The 24,702-nt window shown below is 40.0% G+C and overlaps 2 protein-coding genes across 4 annotated transcripts; one reads left to right on the top strand and one right to left on the bottom strand.

The window, feature by feature from the left end:
- The first annotated feature begins 1,769 nt into the window (after positions 1 to 1,769).
- LOC120548484 (gap junction alpha-5 protein-like) lies at positions 1,770 to 15,717 on the top strand. 2 transcript variants are annotated; one of them, XM_039784757.1, is made up of 7 exons: positions 1,771 to 2,173; positions 7,825 to 7,965; positions 9,953 to 10,117; positions 11,558 to 11,845; positions 12,038 to 12,103; positions 12,195 to 12,343; positions 13,887 to 15,717. In XM_039784757.1, the coding sequence occupies exons 2-7, from the start codon at positions 7,897 to 7,899 to the stop codon at positions 14,377 to 14,379; spliced, it is 1,230 nt and encodes a 409-aa protein (XP_039640691.1). In that variant the 5' UTR covers positions 1,771 to 2,173; positions 7,825 to 7,896; the 3' UTR covers positions 14,380 to 15,717. The 2 variants fall into 2 exon arrangements, with proteins under 2 accessions (XP_039640693.1, XP_039640691.1); XM_039784759.1 differs by lacking the exon at positions 9,953 to 10,117 and having other exon boundaries at positions 1,770 to 2,173.
- Positions 15,718 to 21,336: 5,619 nt separating this feature from the next.
- LOC120547751 (cytochrome c) lies at positions 21,337 to 24,580 on the bottom strand. 2 transcript variants are annotated; one of them, XM_039783390.1, is made up of 3 exons: positions 24,450 to 24,580; positions 22,640 to 22,814; positions 21,337 to 21,921 (listed from the first exon to the last, which is right to left on the bottom strand). In XM_039783390.1, the coding sequence occupies exons 2-3, from the start codon at positions 22,806 to 22,808 to the stop codon at positions 21,776 to 21,778; spliced, it is 315 nt and encodes a 104-aa protein (XP_039639324.1). In that variant the 5' UTR covers positions 22,809 to 22,814; positions 24,450 to 24,580; the 3' UTR covers positions 21,337 to 21,775. The 2 variants fall into 2 exon arrangements, with proteins under 2 accessions (XP_039639324.1, XP_039639325.1); XM_039783391.1 differs by lacking the exon at positions 24,450 to 24,580 and adding an exon at positions 24,144 to 24,167.
- Positions 24,581 to 24,702: the final 122 nt, after the last annotated feature.

Genomic DNA, 24,702 nt, shown 5'->3' with positions numbered 1-24,702 from the left:
CAACATTTAAAGCAACGCACCATATGGCCGTTCACAAAAATAAATAATATGCCCAGTCATTATGCATTTGTTGGTTTTGTTTCTTTGCACTACTACTTTGCGGAATATTAATAGTGTAACTTATAAATAACGTTTATTATCGCATTAAAGACATCCTCAGATTAATTCTTGATGATGAATACTTCAAATCTGTCTTTCTTCTCATTACGTTTTCCATTGCGGTCAAGGAAAAGTGTTTAGGAAAAGACATAGGATGTAATTTGTTTGACTATTTGACCACAGCCATAGAAACCAGTCCTACAGTGTCCTCATTTACTTTAAAGAGATGCTTTCATCCAACTATTCTTTGAAGTGGAAGGCAGCAATGGATGTAAGATATTACTGAGAAGGTACGGAAGAGTTAATTCAATTCAATTCAATTTTATTTATAGTATCAAATCATAACAAGAGTTATCTCGAGACACTTTACAGATAGAGTAGGTCTAGACCACACTTTATAATTTATAAAGCCCCAACAATTCTAATAATTCCTCCAAGAGCAAGCAGTGCGACAGTGGCGAGAAAAAACTCCCTATTAGGAAGAAACCTCTGCCAGACCCAGGCTCTTGGTAGGCAGTGTCTGACGGTGCCGGTTGGGGATTTGATGAACAGTGGAAATAAAAGTCACATTAATAATGGAAGAGTGACTTCAAATGGTAGTCGTAGTAGTTCATGTCATATCAGTGCGCTGCAGGGCGTTACAGGATGTAGCGTGGCACAGCAGAGCATGGATGGACGCAGCAGGACACTGCAGGGCACCGCAGAGCTTAGCAGGGAGTGCAGCAGGACCACGGCTGCAACCAAGATCTTAGTGCCAACGTACTCCAAGGAAATATGCTGGGTGGAAAAAACATAAGGACTCCGGGGAGTGAACTCCCCAGTGCTAGGATTAGTAACAAGCATTTCTGGGACGGGATGCACACAAATGGAGAGGGAGAGGAGAGAGCAGCTCAGTGTGTCAAAGGAAGGAAGTCCCCGGCAGTCTAGAACTATAACAGCATAACTAACAGAGACAGGCAGTTTAAGGAGAGGAGCCTTGTCGGGCTTGGATCTCTCCCCTGCCGGATCGGGCTGTACTGGCCTGCCTCCCTCTACTTTTGTTATATTATTAATCTGATGACTATGAAGAGAAGCAGGTGGGCCTGGTTAGGCGGACGCTGCAACTCCTCACTCCCTAACTATAAGCTTTTTTAGGAATCAACATCATCCTGGAAGGAAGCGGAGAAGACCGCCCAACACCAAACCAGCTGGAGAAAGTTCATGAATGACCAACGCACCCCAAAAAGCAAAAATCTGTATTCAGCACTACTTACAGTACAAGAAACAATAATACGTTGATGATTGGTTGACTGAATGACCAAAATGTATATGGGAACTATGTACAAAGTGTGTTCAGGCCTCAGGTCAGGTCGTTTGTTGATTTTAAAGTGACGTTTGTACTCCCACGAATTAAGCGACCGAATGGAGACAAAGAGAGACATATAGAGACATACAGAGAAGAATGGAGCAACATGGAGGAATTCAGGACTGGGACCTGCAGCCATTGTGTCCTAATACAATATCTGACTTCCTTTAGATGCCAGACACCACAAACACACACATGCACAAAGAGCTGAACGGCAGGCAGCGAGGCACCAGGCCCACTTCCTCTGATGTGAGGGGAGAGGGGAAAGGGGAAGAGAAAGAGAGAGTGAGAGAGAGAGAGAAGGAGGCTGGTACAAACTAGAGTCTCACACACATTTCAGTTCAGTTCAGTTCAAACTGCTCTCATCTGTGCGCTGCTGTCTCACTGTCAACTCAACTGAAGGAACTTCTTTTTTGTTCATCCGTCTGTCTCTCTGCTCGGAGTCTGACGCCGTCTCAAGTAAAGATTCAGCGACTTAACTTGGATTTAAGACACAAACGTGCAACTAAAAGAAGACAAGTCATACACCTTAAATACCTGGAAGACATCTGCAACCACCTCACATACAAACATCTGCTGCTGCTGCTGCTGCTGGAGGCTGAGGATCAGTGCAAGGGGAGGAAGTGCCTTGCTCAAAGGCTCCTCAACATAACTGCTGGGGAAGAGGAGAGCAGCCACTTTACCAACTTTGATCGAGACTTTCTCAGGCCAACTGCAATCCTAAATCAGGTAAAGTGTGTGCATGCGTTCAACAGGTGGATTCTTTAGCACAACGTGCAGCCTTCAATTTCAGACTTTTATTTGCTAATTTTAGGCAAAACATCTACTTACATGTTTAATATCACAGATTTCAAGTATTCTCGTTTGAAGTAATGTTCGTTGCCTGATTCATTTGACCCCTGTCCTGGTGGAAACTCTGAAACAACAAATGAAAACTCTCCATTGCATTATTCAGTGATCAATGATATACAGCGTGCACGAGCCCTCTACATTTTTCACTACAAGAAAATTACTCCACAAAAAAACGTTTAAATTCAGAGAGAAAATGCGCAAAGAAGATAGAAAAACCATCGCAGGTTTCACAGGCAAGGAGCTGTGATCAGAAAGGAGCCGCTGTCAGCGTAAACCAAGCGCACCTCAATTAATGTCCCTCAGGACAGTGGCAGACAGGTAGATTTTCACAAGATCTAAGAAGTTTAAATAGGCAAGATTCTGAAAAACAAACATACAAAGAACCATAAAAAAACTAGTTAGTTTTTTAGTTTTGGTGTTTATGAAAGAGTTTTAGGAGCTTTAGAGAGTAGAAAACATATCCAGTTTGGAGTAAAATATGGAAATTAAAAAGAAAACATTCAACTGAAAATTTTGTGTAAAACTATTTTAGTCTTGATGCATTTGTTGTATTTGTTTCTTTGATTAATAGTCTCACATTTTTATCATGTTGACCCATTACTACTTTGTGGAATATTAATGGTGCAACTTATAAATAACGTCTATTATCGCCTTAAAAACATCCGTGAAGTCATCTTTGAGTATTTATTATTAACGAGCAGAGGAAAGCTGTGTGTGTGTGTGTGTGTGTGTGTGTGTGTGTGTGTGTGTGTGTGTGTGTGTGTGTGTGTGTGTGTGTGTGTGTGTGTGTGTGTGTGTGCACGCAAGGGCGTGTGTGTGTGTTCGGTGTTCGTTATCAAGATAGGATGCAGAACAATACTGAGTGCTGGATAATGAACACACACACACACACATATGCATGCAAAGGTCAGGCAAAAGTCTATACAAGGAAGTAATATTGTTATTAATGATGTTAGGAGTACTTGTAAAAGACATAAATACACACACACACACACACACACAGTTTGCTCAAAGCTTTTGGGTTTTACAAAAACAGGAAGGGAGGGGCATTTAAAGGACGTTTAATAAATAAAGGACAATCAAAAAAACAAGATTTCTGTCTTTTTTCCCCCCACAGGAAGATTAAGTTCATCTTTATTTAGTTTGTTATGTGAAATTAGGACAGTTCTTACAATGCATCTTTTGAAACAGATTTTAAAAACGGAACACTACAGTATGGAGTACAAGTAAAAGTCATCTATAAACTAGAGACAATCTTGTGATGGAATCCCACAAGCCGCAACACCAAATCGAGCCAGGGGGCGTAAAGAGTATGTGGAGGGCCCTTCCCTACTTTCTACCCCCCAGCTTCCGGCGTCCTTGCTGGGACCACACCCATTTTCAAACTCGGCCTGCATTTTGATTTCAACTACACAGATGTAGAGTTAAAGAACTGCGTCTTGTACGGTTGTGATGTTATCAGGGTGACAAAATCTGGCCACAGACATACAGACCGACATAAAAACACCTGGCAAAGTAATCCAATCTGTCTCTGAGGTAGTTCCCTATACAGAAGGTGTGACAAAGAAGGTGTCTCCAGGACCATAGTTTGTCATGATAACACACACACACACACACACACACACACACACGCACACACACACACAGATGGTGAATACAATGGTACTGATTAATGATAGTGTCCCATGGCATGAAAATTTCACTTTATGAGGTTTTTTAACATTAATATGCGTTCCCCCAGCCTGCCTATGGTCCCCCAGTGGCTAGAAATGGTGATAGGTGTAAACCGAGCCCTGGGTATCCTGCTCTGCCTTTGAGAAAATGAAAGCTCAGATGGGCCAATCTGGAATCTTCTCCTTATGAGGTCATAAGGAGCAAGGTTACCTCCCCTTTCTCTGCTTTGCCCGCCCAGAGAATTTGGCCCACCCATGAGAGAGAGACATCATGGCTTTCAAACGAGCAAAGTGGCAGTTCGTCAAGGCCACACCCCCACCCTCCACCTTGCCCCCCCCCTCAATAGCTACAGACACAGAAATGGCACATCCTAAGGAAAGCTCATTGTGGGACTGGTTCTAGTGGCTGTAATTCTGCACCAAGGCTGAATTTCGGGAAAGAGACTTCAGATACAGTATTAAGGTCTATATAAAAGCATCCAAAGAGCACCTTGTCATGGGATCTTTAAGACTTTTGCAAAATATGTTAGTTTCTTTACCTTTAAGAGTGACTAAAGTACTGGTCCAACTAACATTTATCATGCATCCCTGGTAAATAAAGATCTGACTTTAAAATAAATAGAATGTATGCTGCTGAGTTTATATTTAATTGAGTGGACTTTTTCTCTTTCTTAAAAAGTTTTTTTTTCAAAATCATATTTAGAAGATAGTATTGCTGCCATGTCAATGGGAGGATGCACTTGTAAGTAACAGTTGCTTTTGACACAGGTTACACTATAAATTATACTAGATATCAAATGTCTTTAAATGTCCTTGTCCCAAAAGTGCATAGTTTCTGTCTCCTCTATGAGGAATTCTAAGCAATGACAACAAAACTGTCGGCGCGTCCACATGATACAAGCCTTACGTGATCACGCACCGCCCCCACCCCTCCTCCACGCAGTTGCTAGTAGCCAAGGAGGACACAGAGGATTAAAAAAACATGATGGACTCTTCAGAAGAAGTAATTATCTTCACTCGAGGTTCTGCGCGGAAAGTCACCGGACGCCACAATCTTCTGAACATAGCCATACTGAGAGATCCAGAGAGAGTTGTATGGAGCTGATAGTCTTAATTAGCTTTGTAGCAACTCATTTGGCAACGGCTTGAATGTAACGGACGTTCATTAATATCAAAAAGTTACGCATTAAAGCTTTAAAGTCCCCCTCCACTCAAAATGTGTTGCGCTTGTGATTGCTACGCCACTTTGTTGTTTGATCTTCACTGTTCAGAGTTAGATACTCTTCACCAACCTTAGATCTCAGTTTAAGACGTGCACATACACGTACGACTTTGTCGCATTACAACCATGTAAGCCAATCAGGGCACAGTATGCAACACACACAAGTGTGATGTGGAAACATGAAACCTCCAGTGCACATATACACACATCATAGACAGTGAGGAGACATGTTGTGTCTGGCAGTTAAACATATTCATAGATGGACTTTTTTTAAGGAGGGAAAAGGTGTGGGATGTAATTTTAAGACAAGATAACCAGGTAATTGAACTTTTATTTGGTGTGGGGGGGGGGAGGGGAAGATTACTCAAAGCAAAGTATTATGTCTTTAAAAACAGGTTTGCACTGGTTTGAATAGAAAGAGAGTGGGGACCTTCAGGTTAGTGTTGTTTAGTCAAAGGAAAAAGAAAACAAAAGAAATAATAGTTATAAAAGTTAAACAACTAAGTGGCAACAGCTTCATCACATTAAGCTGTTGCCACTTAGTTGTTTAACATCTGAGCATGTAATCAAGTTTTTTGATCACACCAAAAATAGCCCCCTTTGTTCTTTGGTTGTGCACAATTCTTTCTCCTCTCAATAATCTAAATAATCTACCCTACGCTTGTTTTTTGTCCAGGTATCTAAAGGGACATCCTGGTAAAATAATGGTTAAATAAATAAATAAAGAAACTAATTACATTTTGTGGCTTCTTTAAAAACCTTCAGCTGACATACAGAGATAATTGGAATCTATAAGACATACTCTGCATCTTTTTTTTTTTTTTTTTTTTAAAAAAAAACAAAAAAATTTTTTAAAATTTTAAAATAAAGGATTAAAAGTCTAAATACGTAAAGGTAGATTAAAAAGATGATTTTTAAAAGAACAGAACCAATGTTAAGAACTGCATTTTGAAGTTTTCCTGAACCAAAGACAAGTGCGACTTTGACCAATTGGTAAAGGAGACTAAAAGCAGACACCTGCAGGTTCATCTGGTTACGGTATCTATAAGAACAAGAGATGAGAAGAAACAAAATGTCAAACATTTCGTCTTACGACGTCATAAATACCAAAAACAACAGGAAACTTACTGATCACATTCATGTTCCTAAAGGAATGAACAATTTGAATGTTATTGACTATTGGAAAGGCACTTTCTTTCAGGATAAACACTTATTTAACTCTTCTACTGGCTCCAAGAATAAAACATATGATTAGATTGTTTTGTTCTTAACAAAAAATTCATATTGTTGTGTGCAATGAACAGTGAGGCCTCTCTGCATGTCCATAAATATCCACATGGAGAGAGACAGATGCTGTGTGTGTGTGTGTGTGTGTGTGTGTGTGTGTGTGTGTGTGTGTGTGTGTGTGTGTGTGTGTGTGTGTGTGTGTGTGTGTGTGTGTGTGTGTGTGTGTGTGCGTGTTTACAGTGGACGTCTAGTTTTTCCACCCCAGAGACAGACGGAGGGGTAGTGTGGGAACTGAGAGTGAAGCTAAACTAAGACATGGGCACAGACATTTTTATTAATAGGGTCAGGGCTGGAGAGAGGGGTCACAGGGTCAAGATAATACAAGAACACACACACACACACACACACACACACAAAACAACAAAATCCAAATTTAGTCCAAAGTTTGAAAGACTTTCCAGAAAATACGCAAAGGAAACTGTGTATTAACGTGTTTCAATCAACTATTGTTATGTGAGTATTAGGAGTTGGTTTAAGGAGAATTTTTCAGTCAGGTACCATTAAACCATTGAAGAAAAGGAGGGCACAATGACATTAAAATAGCTCCAGTCAAACCTAAAATGAATCAAAAACAATGTGTACAACATGATTGTTTCATGTATTAATTAGAGGAACGTTAGGCAGCATTTCCCGATAAAAATCAATCTTACAAGTTAAGAGCTGCTGCTGGAGGAAGACGTTACTCTTAAACTTATATCAAACCTAAACTGAATTATAAAAGGTTACTATAAGTTTTGTTATCTGTCATCTAGTGTGAATGTCATTCTGTCATCATATCTGCATGTGGAAATCAACATACACACCATAACTAAGAAGAAAATGTACAGAATCTCAAGATACACAATACATTAATAGAGATTAATATTATATATCATTAGGTAAAATGAGGGACAACGACGGCAGACAACTTATGTGAGCATTAGTTTAGTTTTCTTATTTTCCTATTTACAGTAAACATTATCACTTCACATTTTGCATAAAACATCACCTAACAAAGAACATCAGTGTTCATGATAAAAGTCTTAAGAAGGTGTAGTCTTTGGTTCCTCCTGCAGGTTCTGGAGCTTCATCCTATTAATCCTTCATCTTTAATCTGTGATGCTTTTGGGGAAACAACTTTAGAGCTTTAGAAGATTGGCAAAATGGATTATAGGGTTTGTTTTTACTTTTTGTTAGTTTATGATTTTGAGATCATCTTACGTTTGAGATGCTTTTGGCTAAAGTCTTTTTAATATCGCCTCATACATACACAGCTTTGTCTTTTCTTAAAATAAACCATGAATGAGATAAGGAGAAGCCTAAATCTGCTGCAGACATGAAACCTGTGTGTGCTCTCTGTTCCTCAGGTGGATCTCGTACCTGCTGAGTGACTGCTAAGAGATACATTTAAAAAAAAAAGAACGGAGCTGTAACTGGTCATGGCAGACTGGAGCCTACTGGGAAACTTCCTGGAGGAAGTACAGGAACACTCTACCTCTGTTGGCAAGGTTACCAAAAAAAACACAAAACAAGCCCACACACACACACAAAACACTACCACACACACACACACACACACACATGCACACACACTTTTACACATTAATTTGCAAACATTGCATGCCAGGCAGCCCGGCACCAGTCTGATTTCCTCTGCACATGGTGGAAACAGACATATACACACTCAAAATAAAACATTTATTTTGTATATCCTGACCCTTGGTTTCTATCCTCCTTCTTTAATAATAAGCAGATATAAAGTTTATGTTAGTATAGTTTTGTTTAAAATGTAAATCCGCTGTTGAATAAAAAAAAAAAAACACGTGTATATGTTGTTTAAATGATATAGAAAATGAGTTCCATTTTGTGTTTTACTGTCTTTTTTATTGTGAACAGTGCGATGCCTTGTTTAGTAAGATAAAAACACACGTTGATTTTGTAAATATGGATAATGCCAAACAGATGGCTGTTCACATGGGAAAGTTCAAGTTCAATTGTATTTATATACCACATTCAAAAACAACCATAGTTGACCAAAGTGCTTAACAAGCTAAAAAAAAAAAAAATGGATTAAATACATACAAATACAAAATAACCAACAGTAGAAAAAAGGTCAAGGTGTCAAAAACTCAACTCAAATTGAAAGCCAATGTATAGATGTGGGTCTTAAGCAAGGACTTCAAAGTTTCAGTGGCCCGAGCAGTTCTTATTTGATTCGGTAAGCATATGTGAAACATAAATTAGCCAGTTATCTTGAGAAAGCTTGGGAGAACAGGGAAAAAAAACTCTTTACCGAGACGATCTGTAGATATTTGTCTGTATGAAGTGATGGGACAACCGACTCTTTCACGCGAGTCGGTTCAACCGGTCGGTCGTTGGTTGGCCTACCGAGTTAATAGATTTGGTCACCGGTTCGTGTGCCTTTGGCGGCAGCAGGGGAGTGATCGCGCATTTACTTCCCCCGCCAAGAACCAAGACACCGCGGAAGACTCGATCGGTTGCGGTTACATTCGGTCTCGACATACTATTTACACACTCATACTGACCGACACTAGACTCACGCACTGGCCATAGTTACATTCGGTAGCCTGGTGGGCGGTCTCCTCGTGACAGCCTAACTACCATGTAGCAACATTCACTTCTAACATTTAACTTAACATAACTACCAAGATAACATCACGTGTATTTGTATGTGATATAATACTTTCCCCTTGGTAATGTAGCCTATGAATTTCCATGAACACAATTCTAAAATGCACGAGACATTAAGGCTTCTGCTATCGGTGGATAACTCAAACTTGCCGAGGACCTAGACACCCGTTTGATTACATAGACTCATGCATTAGGCACGGTTACGGTAGGAGTGAGTCGGTTCATTGACATATGGCACTCGAGTCTCCCGGTTCAGTGACACGAGTCGGGTTAATTAACCGGCTCTTCGGTCAGTTCGTCAACACTATCTGTTTGTACTGTTTCTTTGTACTGTTATCAATGTATTATTATGTTTTGTAGATGATATGTGAGACTGGAAGATGTCTGTGAAATAGTCTTGTGATCCCATGTGGGATGGGCCAAATGATTGGTGTGATACAGAAATAAACTAGAATTTATGTAAAATAATCTTCATCTTATCTTAACTTAATATTTTAACACGAGAGTCCCAGAATGATTTCTCCACGTACGTTATTTTAATTTCAAGGCCAGTTGTACGCTTCAGTTTAACTTCATTATCCCTGACTGCTGATACAGAATACATGAGAAACATCTGCAGCTGACACAAACAACTTCAAAATATAGAATCAGTAAGACATTACTAAACTAAAAATCACTTCCTGCAAATGTATTTGTTCAGACTTTATCACATTTTCAAATATTGTTACAGAAGTTCCAAACAACAAAAACTCCTGATTGTTATCATTATATCCACACAGTGTCTACATTTTATTGTTTCTGGAGGGTTTGTTATATCTTTCTCTGTTGTTTTTGGCTGCACAGGTGTGGCTGACCATCCTGTTTATCTTCCGTATCCTGGTGCTCGGGACTGCCGCTGAGTCGTCGTGGGGAGACGAACAGGAAGATTTTAACTGTGACACCGAGCAGCCAGGCTGCGAGAACGTTTGTTATGACCGAGCTTTCCCCATAGCTCATATACGATACTGGGTAATATCCAATCTAATGTCATGTGATGTGAAGGAAACAGAGACAAAATTGAATAGTAGCTCCTAGGGTCTGGGACGATACGCTTTTGTCCCGATTCGATTCTTTTGACGATATGGGTGCCGATTTGATTTGGATTGCGATTCGATAGCATTGAGATTTTCTTTTCCTTCTTTAACAAAAAGAAAAGTTGAATAATACACTGGCCCGATACCATTTATTGATTCCCGATACCGATTCCGATACCTGAACTTGCGTATTGGCCGATACCGAGTACCGATCCGATACCAGTGTGTCATATATTTTATTATGTTTTAACAGCTGTATACTACTATCCCTGTATGGATGTGATATGATTTCTATCTTTGTTGTCGGCCTGGCTCAGGTTAAACTCTTTGTGAAACATGAACAAACACAAACAATGAACGCCCCAGACCTTTCTTTTATTCTCCAGTTTGACAGTCAGTTATAACGGAAAAAGAACATAAAGAAACTACTTTAAATGTAGATTTTCTTTAGGGCGTTATTACGTGGTATCGGATTGGTGCATAAACTCCAGTACTTCCTGATACCGATACCAGCGTTTTAGGCAGTATCGGAACCTGTCTAGATAATATATAATTAAACATTTCTAAAAACTAATTGTTTTCTAAGAAGAATGCACATCACATGTCAGTCAGTCAGTCTGACATTTATTTCATTTGTAAAGAAGTACAGAACATGGAAACAGATATGATGTTAATCTGGCTATCAGCAGACCAAGCTCAATCTTTTAAGATTGAACATTAGTCTGGGGAGTCTGCTCTGTGTTTTCTACCGCACAAGAGGCGTGATCAACGGGCATATTTCAAAAGACACTGTACGCAATTGGATAGTCCTTCAACCAATCAGAGCAACGATCCCCTGTGACGTAGCAGCGACAGCGGCATCAACGAGTTGCTGCGCTTCGGTGGCCGCCATGTTGAATGTAAAAAAGAAGCTGCTTGGTTGCTTCTCTATCGTCATCGTGTTAAACCCGCCAATAGCGCGCCAGGTGGATAAGCCAGTTTGTGATTAGTTCAAGCTAATTTGTAACGGAAGCAGGATAAATAAACTTACAGGTTTCCAGCCTGAGCTGCAGGGAGAAATCAAATCGCCGGCAGATAGGGCTGGGTTTACCCAGTCTAATATGATGTAGTACCATATAAACAGAAAATATTAAGGTGAATCATTGGTAAAAACTAATAAATAAAAAGGATCGATTCTTAGGAAAAGAATCGATTTTAAAAATCGTCACTAAAAAACACACATAGTACCACCCCTAGTAGCTCCTCATATTTGGGTGTAATTTCAACTGATCTAAAGCGGCCAAACCAAGTTGGTTTAGTCCTTTAATTTTGAGTGTCACTAACCTTTAATTCAACTGTTTTTTTAACTATATAAATCTGGCTGACATCCTCGCAGGTGCTGCAGATTGTGTTTGTGTCCACTCCCAGTCTGATCTACATGGGCCACGCCATGCACAATGTCCGCAGAGAGGAGAAGAAGAGGAGCAGAGAGGAGGGAGAGGGAGAGGGAGGAGGGAGAGAGGAGGACACTGGAGGAGGAGGAGGAGGAGGAGAGAACCAGAGGAGGAAAGGAGAGGACAGAGGAAAGGAAAAAGTAGAAGGTCAATCAACAGGTCGAATCCATCTGAGGGGAGGGCTGCTGCGGACTTACATACTCAGCATACTGATACGCAGTGTCATGGAGGTACATGCTACCATTACTACAGGCTAAATAAGAATGACCTCTTACTGTGCTCCATTTTGTACTATACTTTCTGCATGACAACATACTGCATGATATACCATGTAGGTAAATGAAAGAGGCGGTGAAAAAACTTTCTACGTACAGAACTTATAGTAAATGAATGCAGCTGACTGTGATTGGACCTCCATACAGGTGGTGTTTCTGAGTCTCCAGTACTTCATGTATGGAGTCTTCCTCAATCCCCTGTATGTCTGCAAGGTAAAGCCAGATATCTAAATCAATTCAATTCTACGTATAAAACATGACATTCAGGCCCCGCAGTCATATTCTCTCTCTCTGTCTCTCTCAGGCCTGGCCGTGTCCACATCCTGTGAACTGTTACGTCTCCAGACCAACGGAGAAAAATGTCTTCATAGTGTTCATGATGGCTGTGTCGGCCGTCTCTCTGTTCCTCAGTGTGCTCGAGCTGCATCACCTGGGATGGAGACACTGCTGCAGGTACAGTAAGAAGCACATTGGCCCTACGACCCTACACCATTATTTCAAAACCTCTTATTGGAGCTCATGCAGTCTGTATCCACGACGTTCCACTTCCGGGAATGCTCCGGTGCTGCCGGAAATTCCGCCGGATGACACTCTTTTCGGCCCGGATGTCCGTTACCTTCCGCTTTCTTTGGGTTACAATTCTAAACTCTGGTGGATTTCTGAGGACTATGGTTAACTGCTCCTCAAATCTCTGCAGGGTAAATCCAGACAGCTAGCTAGACTATCTTTCCAATCTGAGTTTTCTGTTGCACGACTAAAACAACCTTTGAACGTACACGTTCCACCAAAACAAGTTCCTTCCCGAGGCAATTTTGCAGAGGCACCGTGGATCTGCTCGGCGCTTAGCACCTCTCAAGCTGATTGTGATTGGTTTAATATTAAAGAAATGCCAATAAACCAGAACACGTTCTCCCCTTCCGGAATGCTGTGTGGACTTAGCCAGACCCACCTCCGCAGTGCTGTGGAGGAAGGTCTGGCAATTAGAGAATAGAGCTCATGTTACAGTACAACATTTTTGTAAGAGCAAGGTATAGTGTTTTATTGTTAAAGGTCCCATGGCATGAAAATTTCACTTTATGAGTTTTTTTTAACATTAATATGCATTCCCCCAGCCTGCCTATGGTCCCCCAGTGGCTAGAAATGGTGATAGGTGTAAACCGAGCCCTGGGTATCCTGCTCTGTCTTTGAGAAAATGAAAGCTCAGATGGACCGATCTGGAATCTTCTCCTTATGAGGTCATAAGGAGCAAGGTTACCTCCCCTTCCTCTGCTTTGCCCGCCCAGAGAATTTGGCCCACCCATGACAGAGAGACATCATGGCTTTCAAACGAGCAAAATGGCAGTTGGTCAAGGCCCCCCCTCTCCTCCTCAATAGCTACAGACACAGAAATGGCACATCCTAAGGAAAGCTCATTGTGGGACTGGCTCTAGTGGCTGTAATTCTGCACCAAGGCTGAATTTCGGGAAAGAGACTTCAGATACAGTATTAGGGGACCACTAAGGTCTATATAAAAGCATCCAAAGAGCACCATGTCATGGGACCTTTAAACACATTTGGGTCACTTACTGGTGGTGGCGGAAGCAAGAGTGATATCATCCTTTCACCTGTGTGGGTTTTTGTGAATAAGAGGAGGTGACGGGGAAGTCTTATTTTTGCTGACTGCTGTAGAACACTTTTCTAACGCTGTTTCCACTGTTTAATGGCGTTTTTAATATGACTTTTGGACACCTATTGGTATGCCGTGAAACACTTGATGGAATCTCTTGGATGCACAACTGTTTGTTTCTCCTGTAAGTAAATCAACAGAACGCAGCCACGCAGTCATTTGGATCAGTAAGTCAGTTGCAGCAAGTGCGTCTGGCAAGTTAGTTTCCCCTACGCAGCCTCTTGGCAGCTAAAATGTTTGCTTTCAGATAGTCACTTATAACTATGTTTACTAATTCTTCATGGTGAAATTGTATCATATCTGTGAACTGGTTAAATCTCGTTGTTGTAGGCAGTACTGCTACACAGAGAAGGCAGTTGCTCCTGCTAACACCTCGCTGGCCCGACAGCTCTCTCTGTCTCCTCCACTGCCATCAACCCCACCGCCAGACTTCAGTCAGTGTGTGATTGACTCCTCGCACTTCCTGCCCCTCCCTTTCCCCAACCACCGCCTGGCTAACCAACAAAACTCAGAGAACATGGCCACAGAGAAGCACAAAATGGCCACCGCCGCTGAGGAGGTAAACCTCCTCCAGATGAGCTGCTACTCGCCCGGATGGCAGGAGACTAGCAACAATCAGATCCAAAACGGCGGATACCTGAGGGCCGACCCTAACTCCTACACCCCTGGGAGCAGGGAGATCAGCTGCGCTCAGATGCAGAATGGCGGCCCAGACGGGCTGCTGCTTTGCCCAAATGGAGGGCTCTGTCAGAACGACAAACGGAGATTCAGCAAAACCAGCGGAACGAGCAGCCGAACGAGAGCAACCGACCTCTCCGTTTAGGAAGAAAGAAGAAAATTCCAAATAAACTGGAACATATTTGACCCTTTTATGCATGACCACATGCACATCATACACAAAGCTTCTCATTTAAGTCAGCTGGGAGGAGTTATCTCTGTGTCCACTCTGTCGACTTGATTAAGAGACTTTTCCTTCTGACATTATGCTAGAGCTAAAGAAATCCTTAGTCGACTAACACTCATGATTTTGTCGAATTTAATGGACAGATCTGCAAAACATGAATTTCTCCACAAAGAATCATGCAAAAGCATCACTTTGAATCTTGTGTTGATGTGCTTAAAAGTTTCTTGGAAACAAGTCACTCAGGATGAAAAAGCATACAAAATGACTAATTGTATAAAGAAATCTTAGCTGAAGACCAAAAACGACCGATTGGTCGACCAATCAACTAAGAGGAGGCAGCCCAACATTATGATTGCCCTCAAATGTTGCGATAAAATCCTGACTGCCAAAAAATTGAACGTTGTTGCAGTTAAGGTGTGTTTCTAAAAGTCCTAAAAACAGAACAGTATGCATGCAGAGACAATACACATTAATCTGGAGAATCATGATTATAACACAATTTAAATGCAGGCAATCCTTAAAAACGTAAAAGCTTGCAGAATTGACAGCTAAAGTAGAGATGAAGACTGTTCTCTGATCACAATGCACTCAACCTTTGTGCTGTTTGCCAAATATTTCACTCTGAGTGCAGTTACTTTTTGAAAAGATAATTTTTACAGTTGCAGAGACACATTTTTCCTGAAACATATCTACTAAATCATCAGCATTTAGGTTTAACGGTATTTTTTTGTTGTTGATGGAAGCTGAGAACAGTGATTGCTGATGACTAGTCTATATCCTTGCGAAACTAGCCGATGACTCTGACCGGAAGTTGCTGCAACTTAAAGCAAAAGTTTTGTTTGAGTTTTAACTGCAGCAGTGCTTGTTTTGAATGCAGATGTTCGTCCAAACTGGATGTTAATATGAAGCACAAATACCAATTGCATCTTCACACCAGCATATATTTACTATTTCTTCACTTTTTAAAGGTTATGTTAAAATTTCTCATACATGTCCTGAGTCGTTGCCTTTGTCGGTTTGGAGGACTACTGGTGACTTTCTATGGCACTGTATTATGGCTATGAACCCATTTGGCCTAAAATCTTTACATTCTGAAATGTACGTTGGGTTTTGTATTAGCATATTGTACTGTAGTGTAACAGATGACACTGATTACTACTATCAGTAATCATTTAAAATGGTTATTTATTATTCCACTTCGATAATGTGAATGCTGTATATTTAAAAAGCGTTGCAAATAAAACTATGTAAAACCTGTGGGAATCCTTTCTCTCTCTAAAATGCTTATACAAGTCTTAACCGGTTAGTTGTCAACTAATGATTGATAATTGATTCATCAGTTTGAGTCATACTTTATGAAAAAAGAAAAGTAAAAATTCTCAGCTTCTAAAAAATGTGAATATTTACTAGTTTCTTCTCTCCTCTGTGACAGTAAACTGAATATCTTTGAGTTGTGGACAAAACAAGAGACATTTGAGGGAGTCATCTTGGGCTTTGGGAAACACTGATTGACATTTTTCACCATTTTCTGACATTTAGACCAAACAACGAACTGATTAATCTAGAAAAATAAACAGATTAATCGACTATGAAAATAATTGTTAGTTGCAGCTCTATAATAGGAAGCTAAATACCCGCAGGAACCTGAAACTGAAGCAGCTAAATGGAATTCAGCCATCTGTCCTTTTATCAATTGCACCTGTTATTTTTCTACTGTGCCATGTCAAAATGTTTCCTGTGGGAAAAGGCCAATTGTTGGTGCATCAAACTCTGCACTATAATGGAGAGCAGGCAGCTGGGGAAGGACCCAAATGCAGACAAGCCTAGAGGAGGCAGCAGGATGAATTTGGTGGTTAACCCTTGTGTTGTCCATCTGTTTTGCACATACATTATATGAAGCATGAAGTATAAACTATCACCCAATTCTCTATTACATCTTCTTAGCCAATTTCATTCCAACTTATTACCTCTAGTTTTAGACTTATTTTTGGATTGAATGGTCAATAAACCTAATTCATATTTAATTATACCCAATATTTGAGTTAAAAACCCACCACAATTATGAAGAAATTTGATTAATAGTTAAGAGGAGAGAAAAATATGTTGATGTATAATCACAGCCTGTTTCGCGTATGGAACCATCCGTGTTATTTTTCGGCAATTTGGTTGAAATAATCCCATATGTTTGACATGGAAACTTTGAAAACGGGTCATATTTGACCTGAGGACAACATGAGGGTTATATGAATGAACAAGATTATAGCTAGGCTTACAGGCATTACACGCCCAAGTGAGGCACTAGATCCCAACAGGCAGGTAACAGTGACAATGAACCGACAAGGTGATAAAACACAGGTGGAACAAATCAGGGCGGAGCAGGCAATTACAAAGGCGGGAAAAACACACAAGACAGGAAGTAATTTAAGACATGAAACATGAGGAGTGAACCTTCAGAATAAAAGAGAAAACAGAATTGGGCGCCTGGGTAGCTCACCTGGTAGAGTGGGCGCCCATTTGCAGAGGCTCAGTCCTCGACGCAGTGGCTCTGGGTTCGAGTCTGACCTGCCGGCCATTTGTTGCAGGTCTTCCCCCCTTTCCCATCTACAGCTGTCCTGTCTATTAAAGGCTAAAATGCCCCCAAAAAATATAAAAAATAAGAAGATAAAAAGAAAACAGAATTAACAAAAACTTAGGATTATGACTCATAACACTGGCTGAAAAAAACTTTAAAGCAGTGGCAGTCGCTGTACGGATTTCATTTTATTTCGTGATATAAAAAAATGTAAAAATATAGCAAAATAGATACAATTTCTGCCAGATGCCAGACGTGTTGAGCAGGTGCTTGAGGGGAGTCAGTGGTCTGGCTTTCGGATGATCGGATGGATTTCTGGCATGTCACAAGTTTTTGAATTGTTATTATTTGAATATAAAAAAATAAATTGTCCTGCACCAGCAACTACATGGATGTGCACAACATCGTCTTTCTTGAACATGTCAGAAGTTTTGCTCAGCTGTCAAAAGATCCACAACAGTGTAGTGTTGTAACATTGTAATTTTCTCTTACTCCAGCCAGGCATTACTGTAGTGAACTGTAGTTCAGAAATGCCTGGCTGGAGGCCCTTCATATTTCCCCTTCTGACCGAGTGACTCCGTTTCTTACTATGAAGAGTTTGAAAGTTGGCTGCTGAGAAAATCTGTATAGTTTAGAAAGGGGGCACTCTGGGATTAAAAAGATGGTTCCCATGGCAAATGTCCAGCTTGGACCAGTAGCTAATGGGAGAATTCCCAATAAGGTCATCTGGATACATCAGGAATGTTTGGTTTTCTGAATTCTTTTCCTCTCCTCTCTTCACCCATCGGTGGCAGCCATGTTTACACCACAATCCTGCTGTATGGGCGAAAAGACTCTCCAGCCTTTTCAAATTTAGAATTATTCAAATTATATTCAGTCATCATTAGTTCCTAAATAAAACTGTCTAAACATGACAGGCAGGGGGTTTATTTTGACAGCTGATGGAATCAGCTGCTAGAGTTAACATCACTATAAGGCTATAAGTCTATAATATCACTCATTATATGTGAAGAATCATTTTACCTATATGTAAAATTTAAAAGGAAAGAGAAAAAAAGTCATTCCATATTTAAATATAGAAAAATAAAAAAAAGGAAACCTGGACATTGAAATAACAAATGGAAATTGTAAGATGGCAATTTGAATGAAAGGTCAGAATGAAAAACATGGAATATGGTGAAGCTTACATTTAAAATGGGAAAAGGAACTACATTTATTTGGAAAAGCTTAAATTGAAAGTTATAGCCTAATAGAAAAGGAAAACAAGAAAAATCATTTAGTAGTTTTATATATATATATATATATATATATATATATATATATATATATATATATATATGTGTGTGTGTGTGTGTGTGTGTGTGTGTGTGTGTGTGTGTGTGTGAAACAATCACATTAGTGAAATTAAATATATCACAAAGATACACAACGCCACTAATGAGTCCTGTGGACAGCGGTGCCCTCTAGTGGCTGAATGTATAACTGCAGCACTGAAATGACATGACAACACATACTGTCATCATATGTCAGCTGTATTTATATCTCAAAAGGGAGAAACTCGTTTACAGTTGTCTGTGTATGTGTGTGTGTGTGTATGTGTGTGTGTGCCTTGTTATGTTGCTCTCTATAAATGTCACCATAAATTACAAACACAGTGTAAGAGCTCACAAAAAGCGCTTCCGGGGCACAAATTGTTTCCTTGAGGTGCTCTTTGGATGGGACAAAAATATACAACAAAACTCAGGAAACTCCAAGGCACTCTCTTTAGAAAAATCCAAAAAGCCTTTATTGTTATGGCTTGGTTATCTTAAACCTTTAAAACACTCCAGTGTAAGAGCTATTTTAAAATAGTCTAATAAGGGCTCTGCTGTGACCTTAAAGGACAATTCAGATCCCAGAGAACGGTCGACTCGGTACACGTTATTAACCCCTAGGTTCATTTTGCGCCGGAATTGTCCTTTAACAGTCTCTAGGTCCTTTACCAGTAATGAAAACTACTTTGTCTTTCATTACAGATGTGTCACAAAATGCATTTATTGTGTAATACCCACTTAATAAACCACCAGGTGTTACTAACTCCCATAAGTCCCCATAAAGCTGTCCTTAGGGTTTCTGTGTTTCTGTACATATTTCTGTATATGAAATGTAGTGGTGAAAAGTAAGTAAGTACATTTAAGTGTTGTACTTATAAACAATTGTAATGTACTTGTAGTAAAGTTGAGTATTTCCATTTCTGCTCCTTTATCCACCACAGAGGGAAATATTGTACTTTAACTCCACTACATTTATATGATAAATGAAAAAACTAGAATCAGCCGATAAATTATATTTATATATAAATACATTTAAATTAGCCCCATATATACCAGCTGCAATATGTACACAGTTAAACCGATAATTATAATATAACAATATTCTGATGCTACTACTGTTGTATTTTTAACATTTTAAAATGCATACATTACTTGTAATAGTCTTTTTACACTATGGTATTTCTACTTTTACTAAATATCTGAGTACTTCTTTGACTATTAGAATAGACTATAAATAGGAGGAACAATATTTGTTTATCTTAATACAGTTTTCTGCAAACTAGACCCTCATAATATAATTTCCAGAGTTTACAGCTTAACAACACAAACAGCTGACTTTACTCAGCCATAGCCAGGCAGCGTGCAGGCAGAATGTTTGACGACAGATCCAGACACACATCCAGTCACGTCTCTGCTGTTATCTGAGACGTGAACTCAGCTGACCCTCAGCTGGCTCAGTTACTAGAAAGAGTTCATGGGCGGCGGAGGATTATATAACATTATATACAGTATGTAACCAGGTGTGGCTCCGCAGCAAAAAGTGCTGAGCCAGCCAGAAGTGAGGTAACGGACTTTGCACTGATTGCATTGAGACATGACAAAGAGGCAGAAAAACGTCACGGTCACAAGTTCACAGGAAACAATTAGGACGGCAAACAGGCTAGTCCTGTTTAAACAAACAGTCATTAAAGGATCAGACCTGAGTCACCACACTGGAAAAAATAAATAAAAAATAAACCCTCACATTCAAAACGCGAGACTCAGGACTGGCCAAAAGAGAAGACTCTGAAGGACAAATTGTCTTCTTGTAAATGATTTTAAGGTGGACTTAAAATAATATAAATATTTAATAATATTCAGCATAACTTTTCCCACAATAACTATTAAACTTCAATACAGCACCACTGCAGAGAGACTATAGAATTTGTCTTGACTAAAAGGTTTTTAATTTAAAAAAAAAATGGAACAAATGATTGCATTAAATGTGTATGGATGTCAACCATTTGTGCTTATTCTTAACAAATACATTATTTCAGTAATTTTCTTGATGTTCTTTCAGCATTCGGTATCATTTTTCCTCTCTCCTACTTAAAAAATAAATAAAAAGTACTTTAACATAAGGTTCTGAATTTCACCATTTAGCACAGTTACACAGAAACAATAAAACTCCTTGCAATAAAGAGACAAGCAGTCACGTTTACATTTCTGGACGTTTCCTTTTAATTGATCCATTATCCATTCTGTCCACAACCACAACGTAGCATTATAATATCGTTCATGTGCATACAGTGTTCTGCTGTGTACGTCGACAGCATGTAGCCCCGTCAAAACACATTACAGATGCAGTCGGTCAGATTACAGTAAAATAAGTTAAAACTCTTTCCGGCCTGTGAAACCAGGTAAATAAAAAAAATAAAAATCTTCCCTCACTTTAGATGGTGCCCTTGATACTTCCTCTACATACTGTAGTACAGTAGCTCCACAACATTGTTTGCATGGTGACTCTATGCCAGCTGATTTCACACTGGTGTGAAATCAGCACAGTGGTTTTGAAAGCATTCTTATGTAAATATACACAAACATTTATACCCCGAAATGCGTAGCTGTGATGAGGCAGGTAAGCACAATTATAATCATTATGTATGGAGTCTGATAACTGCCGGGGGGTTAAAAACCAGAGCTCAGTGGGGGCTGCTTCCGTTACCAAACGGATCCGGCTCTGTTAGGAGTTCTTGTATGCAACAGGAGGATTTTTTCGGACTTTCGGTAGACTAAATGTTTAGTCTGTGGAATTTAAAGAGCATTCATGGCAAGTGGTAGTTTCTGACCTTCAAGATATAAAGAACAGATGAGACGGAGTGTCGAAAATTCACACCGTCAACCCATAAGTTTGGGTTGGAAACTCCAGTTGGCATGAAAGCTTGGGAGTAGATAAGAGAGTCAGCACCAGTTAAACACCAAAAATCCAAAGACTTCCACACAGTTTCACTCTGATGTAGCTCATTTTAGGTTACTTTTTTTTTTTTTAGTAATAGGTTTAAAAATGAGGTTGATGGCGGATGGCTCTGCTAGCAGAAAGTACCAGACACATGTTGCCATGGAAAAACAGAATGAGTGACAGGTCAGGAGACTTATCACAGCTAGAAAATTGAAAATGGATTAGTTGTTTTCTCCTCATTAGAGTCAAAGTACAGAAAACAAAAACAGACTGTAGTTTTATGTTTGGCCATTTGAACAATTGCTTGCACTCAGACCTTTAAAAGAGGAAGTGACACGAGCTGTGAACTCACAAGAGGTGCCACTTTGGTAACCTTACACTACACAAATTAACCATAATTGCAAATGACTAAACATAAAACCGTAATTATGTGAAAGCCAAAAAATAAAATACAATAAGACGGCATTAAATATTCTAATGTTAATGACTAGTTCATGATGTTGCCGATTTAAGGTATGCAATGAGGTCCTGGCGCTCGCCCTTCTTTTTGATGCCAGCGAAGATCATTTTGGTTCCAGGAATGTACTTCTTGGGGTTCTCCAGGTACTCCATCAAGGTGTCCTCACCCCACACAATACCTGGGAAAAGACAGACGATCAGTGATTAAAAGAAGGAAAAATGATTTAATCGGGAAAACTAACTAAAAAGGGATCGGACCTCCAGGCTCGAAGGATTAGAGACCAGATATCAGTGTTCCACCAACAGGCAGTCCTTTAAAGCCTTAAGTAGAAACCGCTAAGGTTACTAGTGACGACACGATTATTAACAGAAAGATTAACAATTTTAATAACTGATAAACAATTTGAGTCATACGGCAATCAAAAATGTCAAGACATTTCTGGGTTCAGCTTTTGAAATGTGAGGATTTGCTGCGTTTTGTTTTATTATCATTGTAAACTGAATATTGTTGATGCTTGAGCCATTTGTGTGTGACTTTTAAACTTTCTTGGATTTCTCTTTTTTAATACAGATTAAGAAAATGTTTTATTAGATAATGAGATTAATTGATATAATAAGCAGCCCTTAAACTTTAAAATACATGAAACAATTTATTAATTTTCAAATGTAAAAGAATGGTTAAGACATGTTACATCTAATTATCTCTGCTTTGCACTGGCTCTATTGAAGTTGCCTTTTTAAAGATGTTCCACAGTTTGTACTTATGTACCAGTATTACACAGAACATTTTACATATCTTGATGTCAACTTCAGACAATAAATCCCCCCTTCTTTACTTGATCCATTTCCAACGTAGAGGGGTTATTCAAAGTCTCATTTATCCACTAGTGAACTGACCTTTACTCTTGTTGGCGTCTGTGTACGAGTAGCCATCTGCCTGCCCAGTCTTGCGTCCGAACAGACCCCAGAGGTTAGGGCCTACCTTGTGCTTCCCCCCCTCCTCTACTGTGTGGCACTGAGCACACTTCTGGACGAAAGCCTTCTTTCCTTTGGCGATGTCACCCATAGTCGGCTGGAGAGACACAAAGTGAAAGCACAAGGAAAGAAAAATGAGTCAGGTGCATAGTATAGTGGGCGAGAGATAGATAGATAGATAGATAGATAGATAGATATGCGTGTGAATTTAGATTCATAAATACAACTGCCCAGTTTCTATTCATAGACCATGGTTATTATGGCAGAGGAGGCTCGTTCACTGCTAAAGTCTGACGGGCGCCATCTTGTGAAGGTCGTTTAAGGGGACAACTTTATCAGCCCTTTATAGCAAAGCATTCTTCATGCAAACAAGTCATGACATTCCCCGTGTGCACTGGCACCCTGCCGAGGTCATTTCAAGGAAATACCCAAATGAAACCTGCCCAGAAAACGGCACCAAACCACCCTTCAAAAGACACGTTAGCCTAGCTTCCATCCGCTCCGGTTAAATCACTGTTAATAGCATCGTATTCTTCAGCGCCCTGAAAAACCAAAGCACGAATTACTTCACAAGGAAAGCTGCCATGCTTGTGGAGGCTTGTTTTAACAGCATACTGCTATACGGGTTTAGCTTTAACGCGTCGAGCTTGTCGAGGGGGGCCAACATAAATGTACTTAGCTACAGTTGGGTTAATGACACTGTGGCAGAAGACTTAACCGGCGTCCGGTGGTATGCCAAAATGTGTTTCCTTGCTTTTTTGGCCTCAAACCAATTTGCTGACGAGAAATGCTTTACAGTGTATTCATAACTAGATAATACACCTCGTTTAAAAAAAATAAAAGGCTTAAAATGTCACCGGGACATTTTAAAAAGGGGACAAACATGCTAACGTAACACCGGTTTGGCTGTCCTAACGTAACCAGAGATAACACCCGCAATAAGAACAAGACTGCCAACTGCTTGGATCCAAAAGCTATTTACGACATTTATATAGGAAACAGATAAACTAACGTTACCCAACGTTACAAAAATACTTATTATCGACGGTGCGGTCAGCTAACATGACTGACAGGACTAGCTACAGCAGTTACATAGCATCTAGCAGTAACTACTTAGCTAGCTATACGGTCCATAGGCCATACAAGACCCTGTACCTTCGAAGTAAAAGAGAAGGTAAAGTTAGCAATAGGTACCACAGCCGAGACATTATCGAACATGGCGGGCCACACTGCACATCCTTTCCATCAAGGACATACAGCGCAAAGTGAAAGCAGCTTCCATCCACAGACTGCGAAAGTGATACTAACACACATTTTTTAGTCAGGGACCCGTTAACGTTAACTAGCTAAGCTATAAAAAAGGTAACGTTAGCTTGCCCTGGCTAGCCTGCTAGTAGTAAGGTTAGGCGGGGGATGTGTCACCCACCCAGGCTGTAAAGGGTGCTTCAAAGTCAGCGTCCGGATATCCACTGCAGTATTAGCAAACGTTACACCTTTACCGACTCCAGGAAACAACAAGAACGATCTTAAATAAACATATTTCCAACGATAGCTAGCTAGCTAGTTCAATTAAATAACCGCATTCCTCTTGAATAAAGGGCTAACGTTAGGTTGATCAAGTTAACCCTTCCTTTAGGGCTAAATCGCCCAGCATCTCTTGTTGTGCTTTAGCATGATTATAAATATAAAAAATATCAAATCCAACAGCTTAATATAAAGTACACACGTTTACCTTTTGATTAAAATATGCGGGGTTATAAGATGCTTCTCTCAGCCGGTGAGCGATTTCTGGCGGTCGCAAAGAAGGTCACTTCAATTTAGAGTCACCGGCTTTTGACGTCATCATTCAATCACGTGCCGGGCGAAATCCTGACGGTAAATCCGGCCGTGTTCCATTTGTACAAACGGATGTTTCCTCCTTACCCGACTTTATATCTTTACATTTATTTGAAAATCGTTTGGTTTGGGGGACAAGAAGCTCAAAT

The sequence above is a fragment of the Perca fluviatilis genome, chromosome 19 (assembly GCF_010015445.1).
Source record: "Perca fluviatilis chromosome 19, GENO_Pfluv_1.0, whole genome shotgun sequence".
In the NCBI taxonomy this organism is placed as follows: Eukaryota; Metazoa; Chordata; class Actinopteri; order Perciformes; family Percidae; genus Perca; species Perca fluviatilis.
Note: the sequence above shows the minus strand (reverse complement) of the source record. Positions and strands in the feature narration are given on the sequence as shown.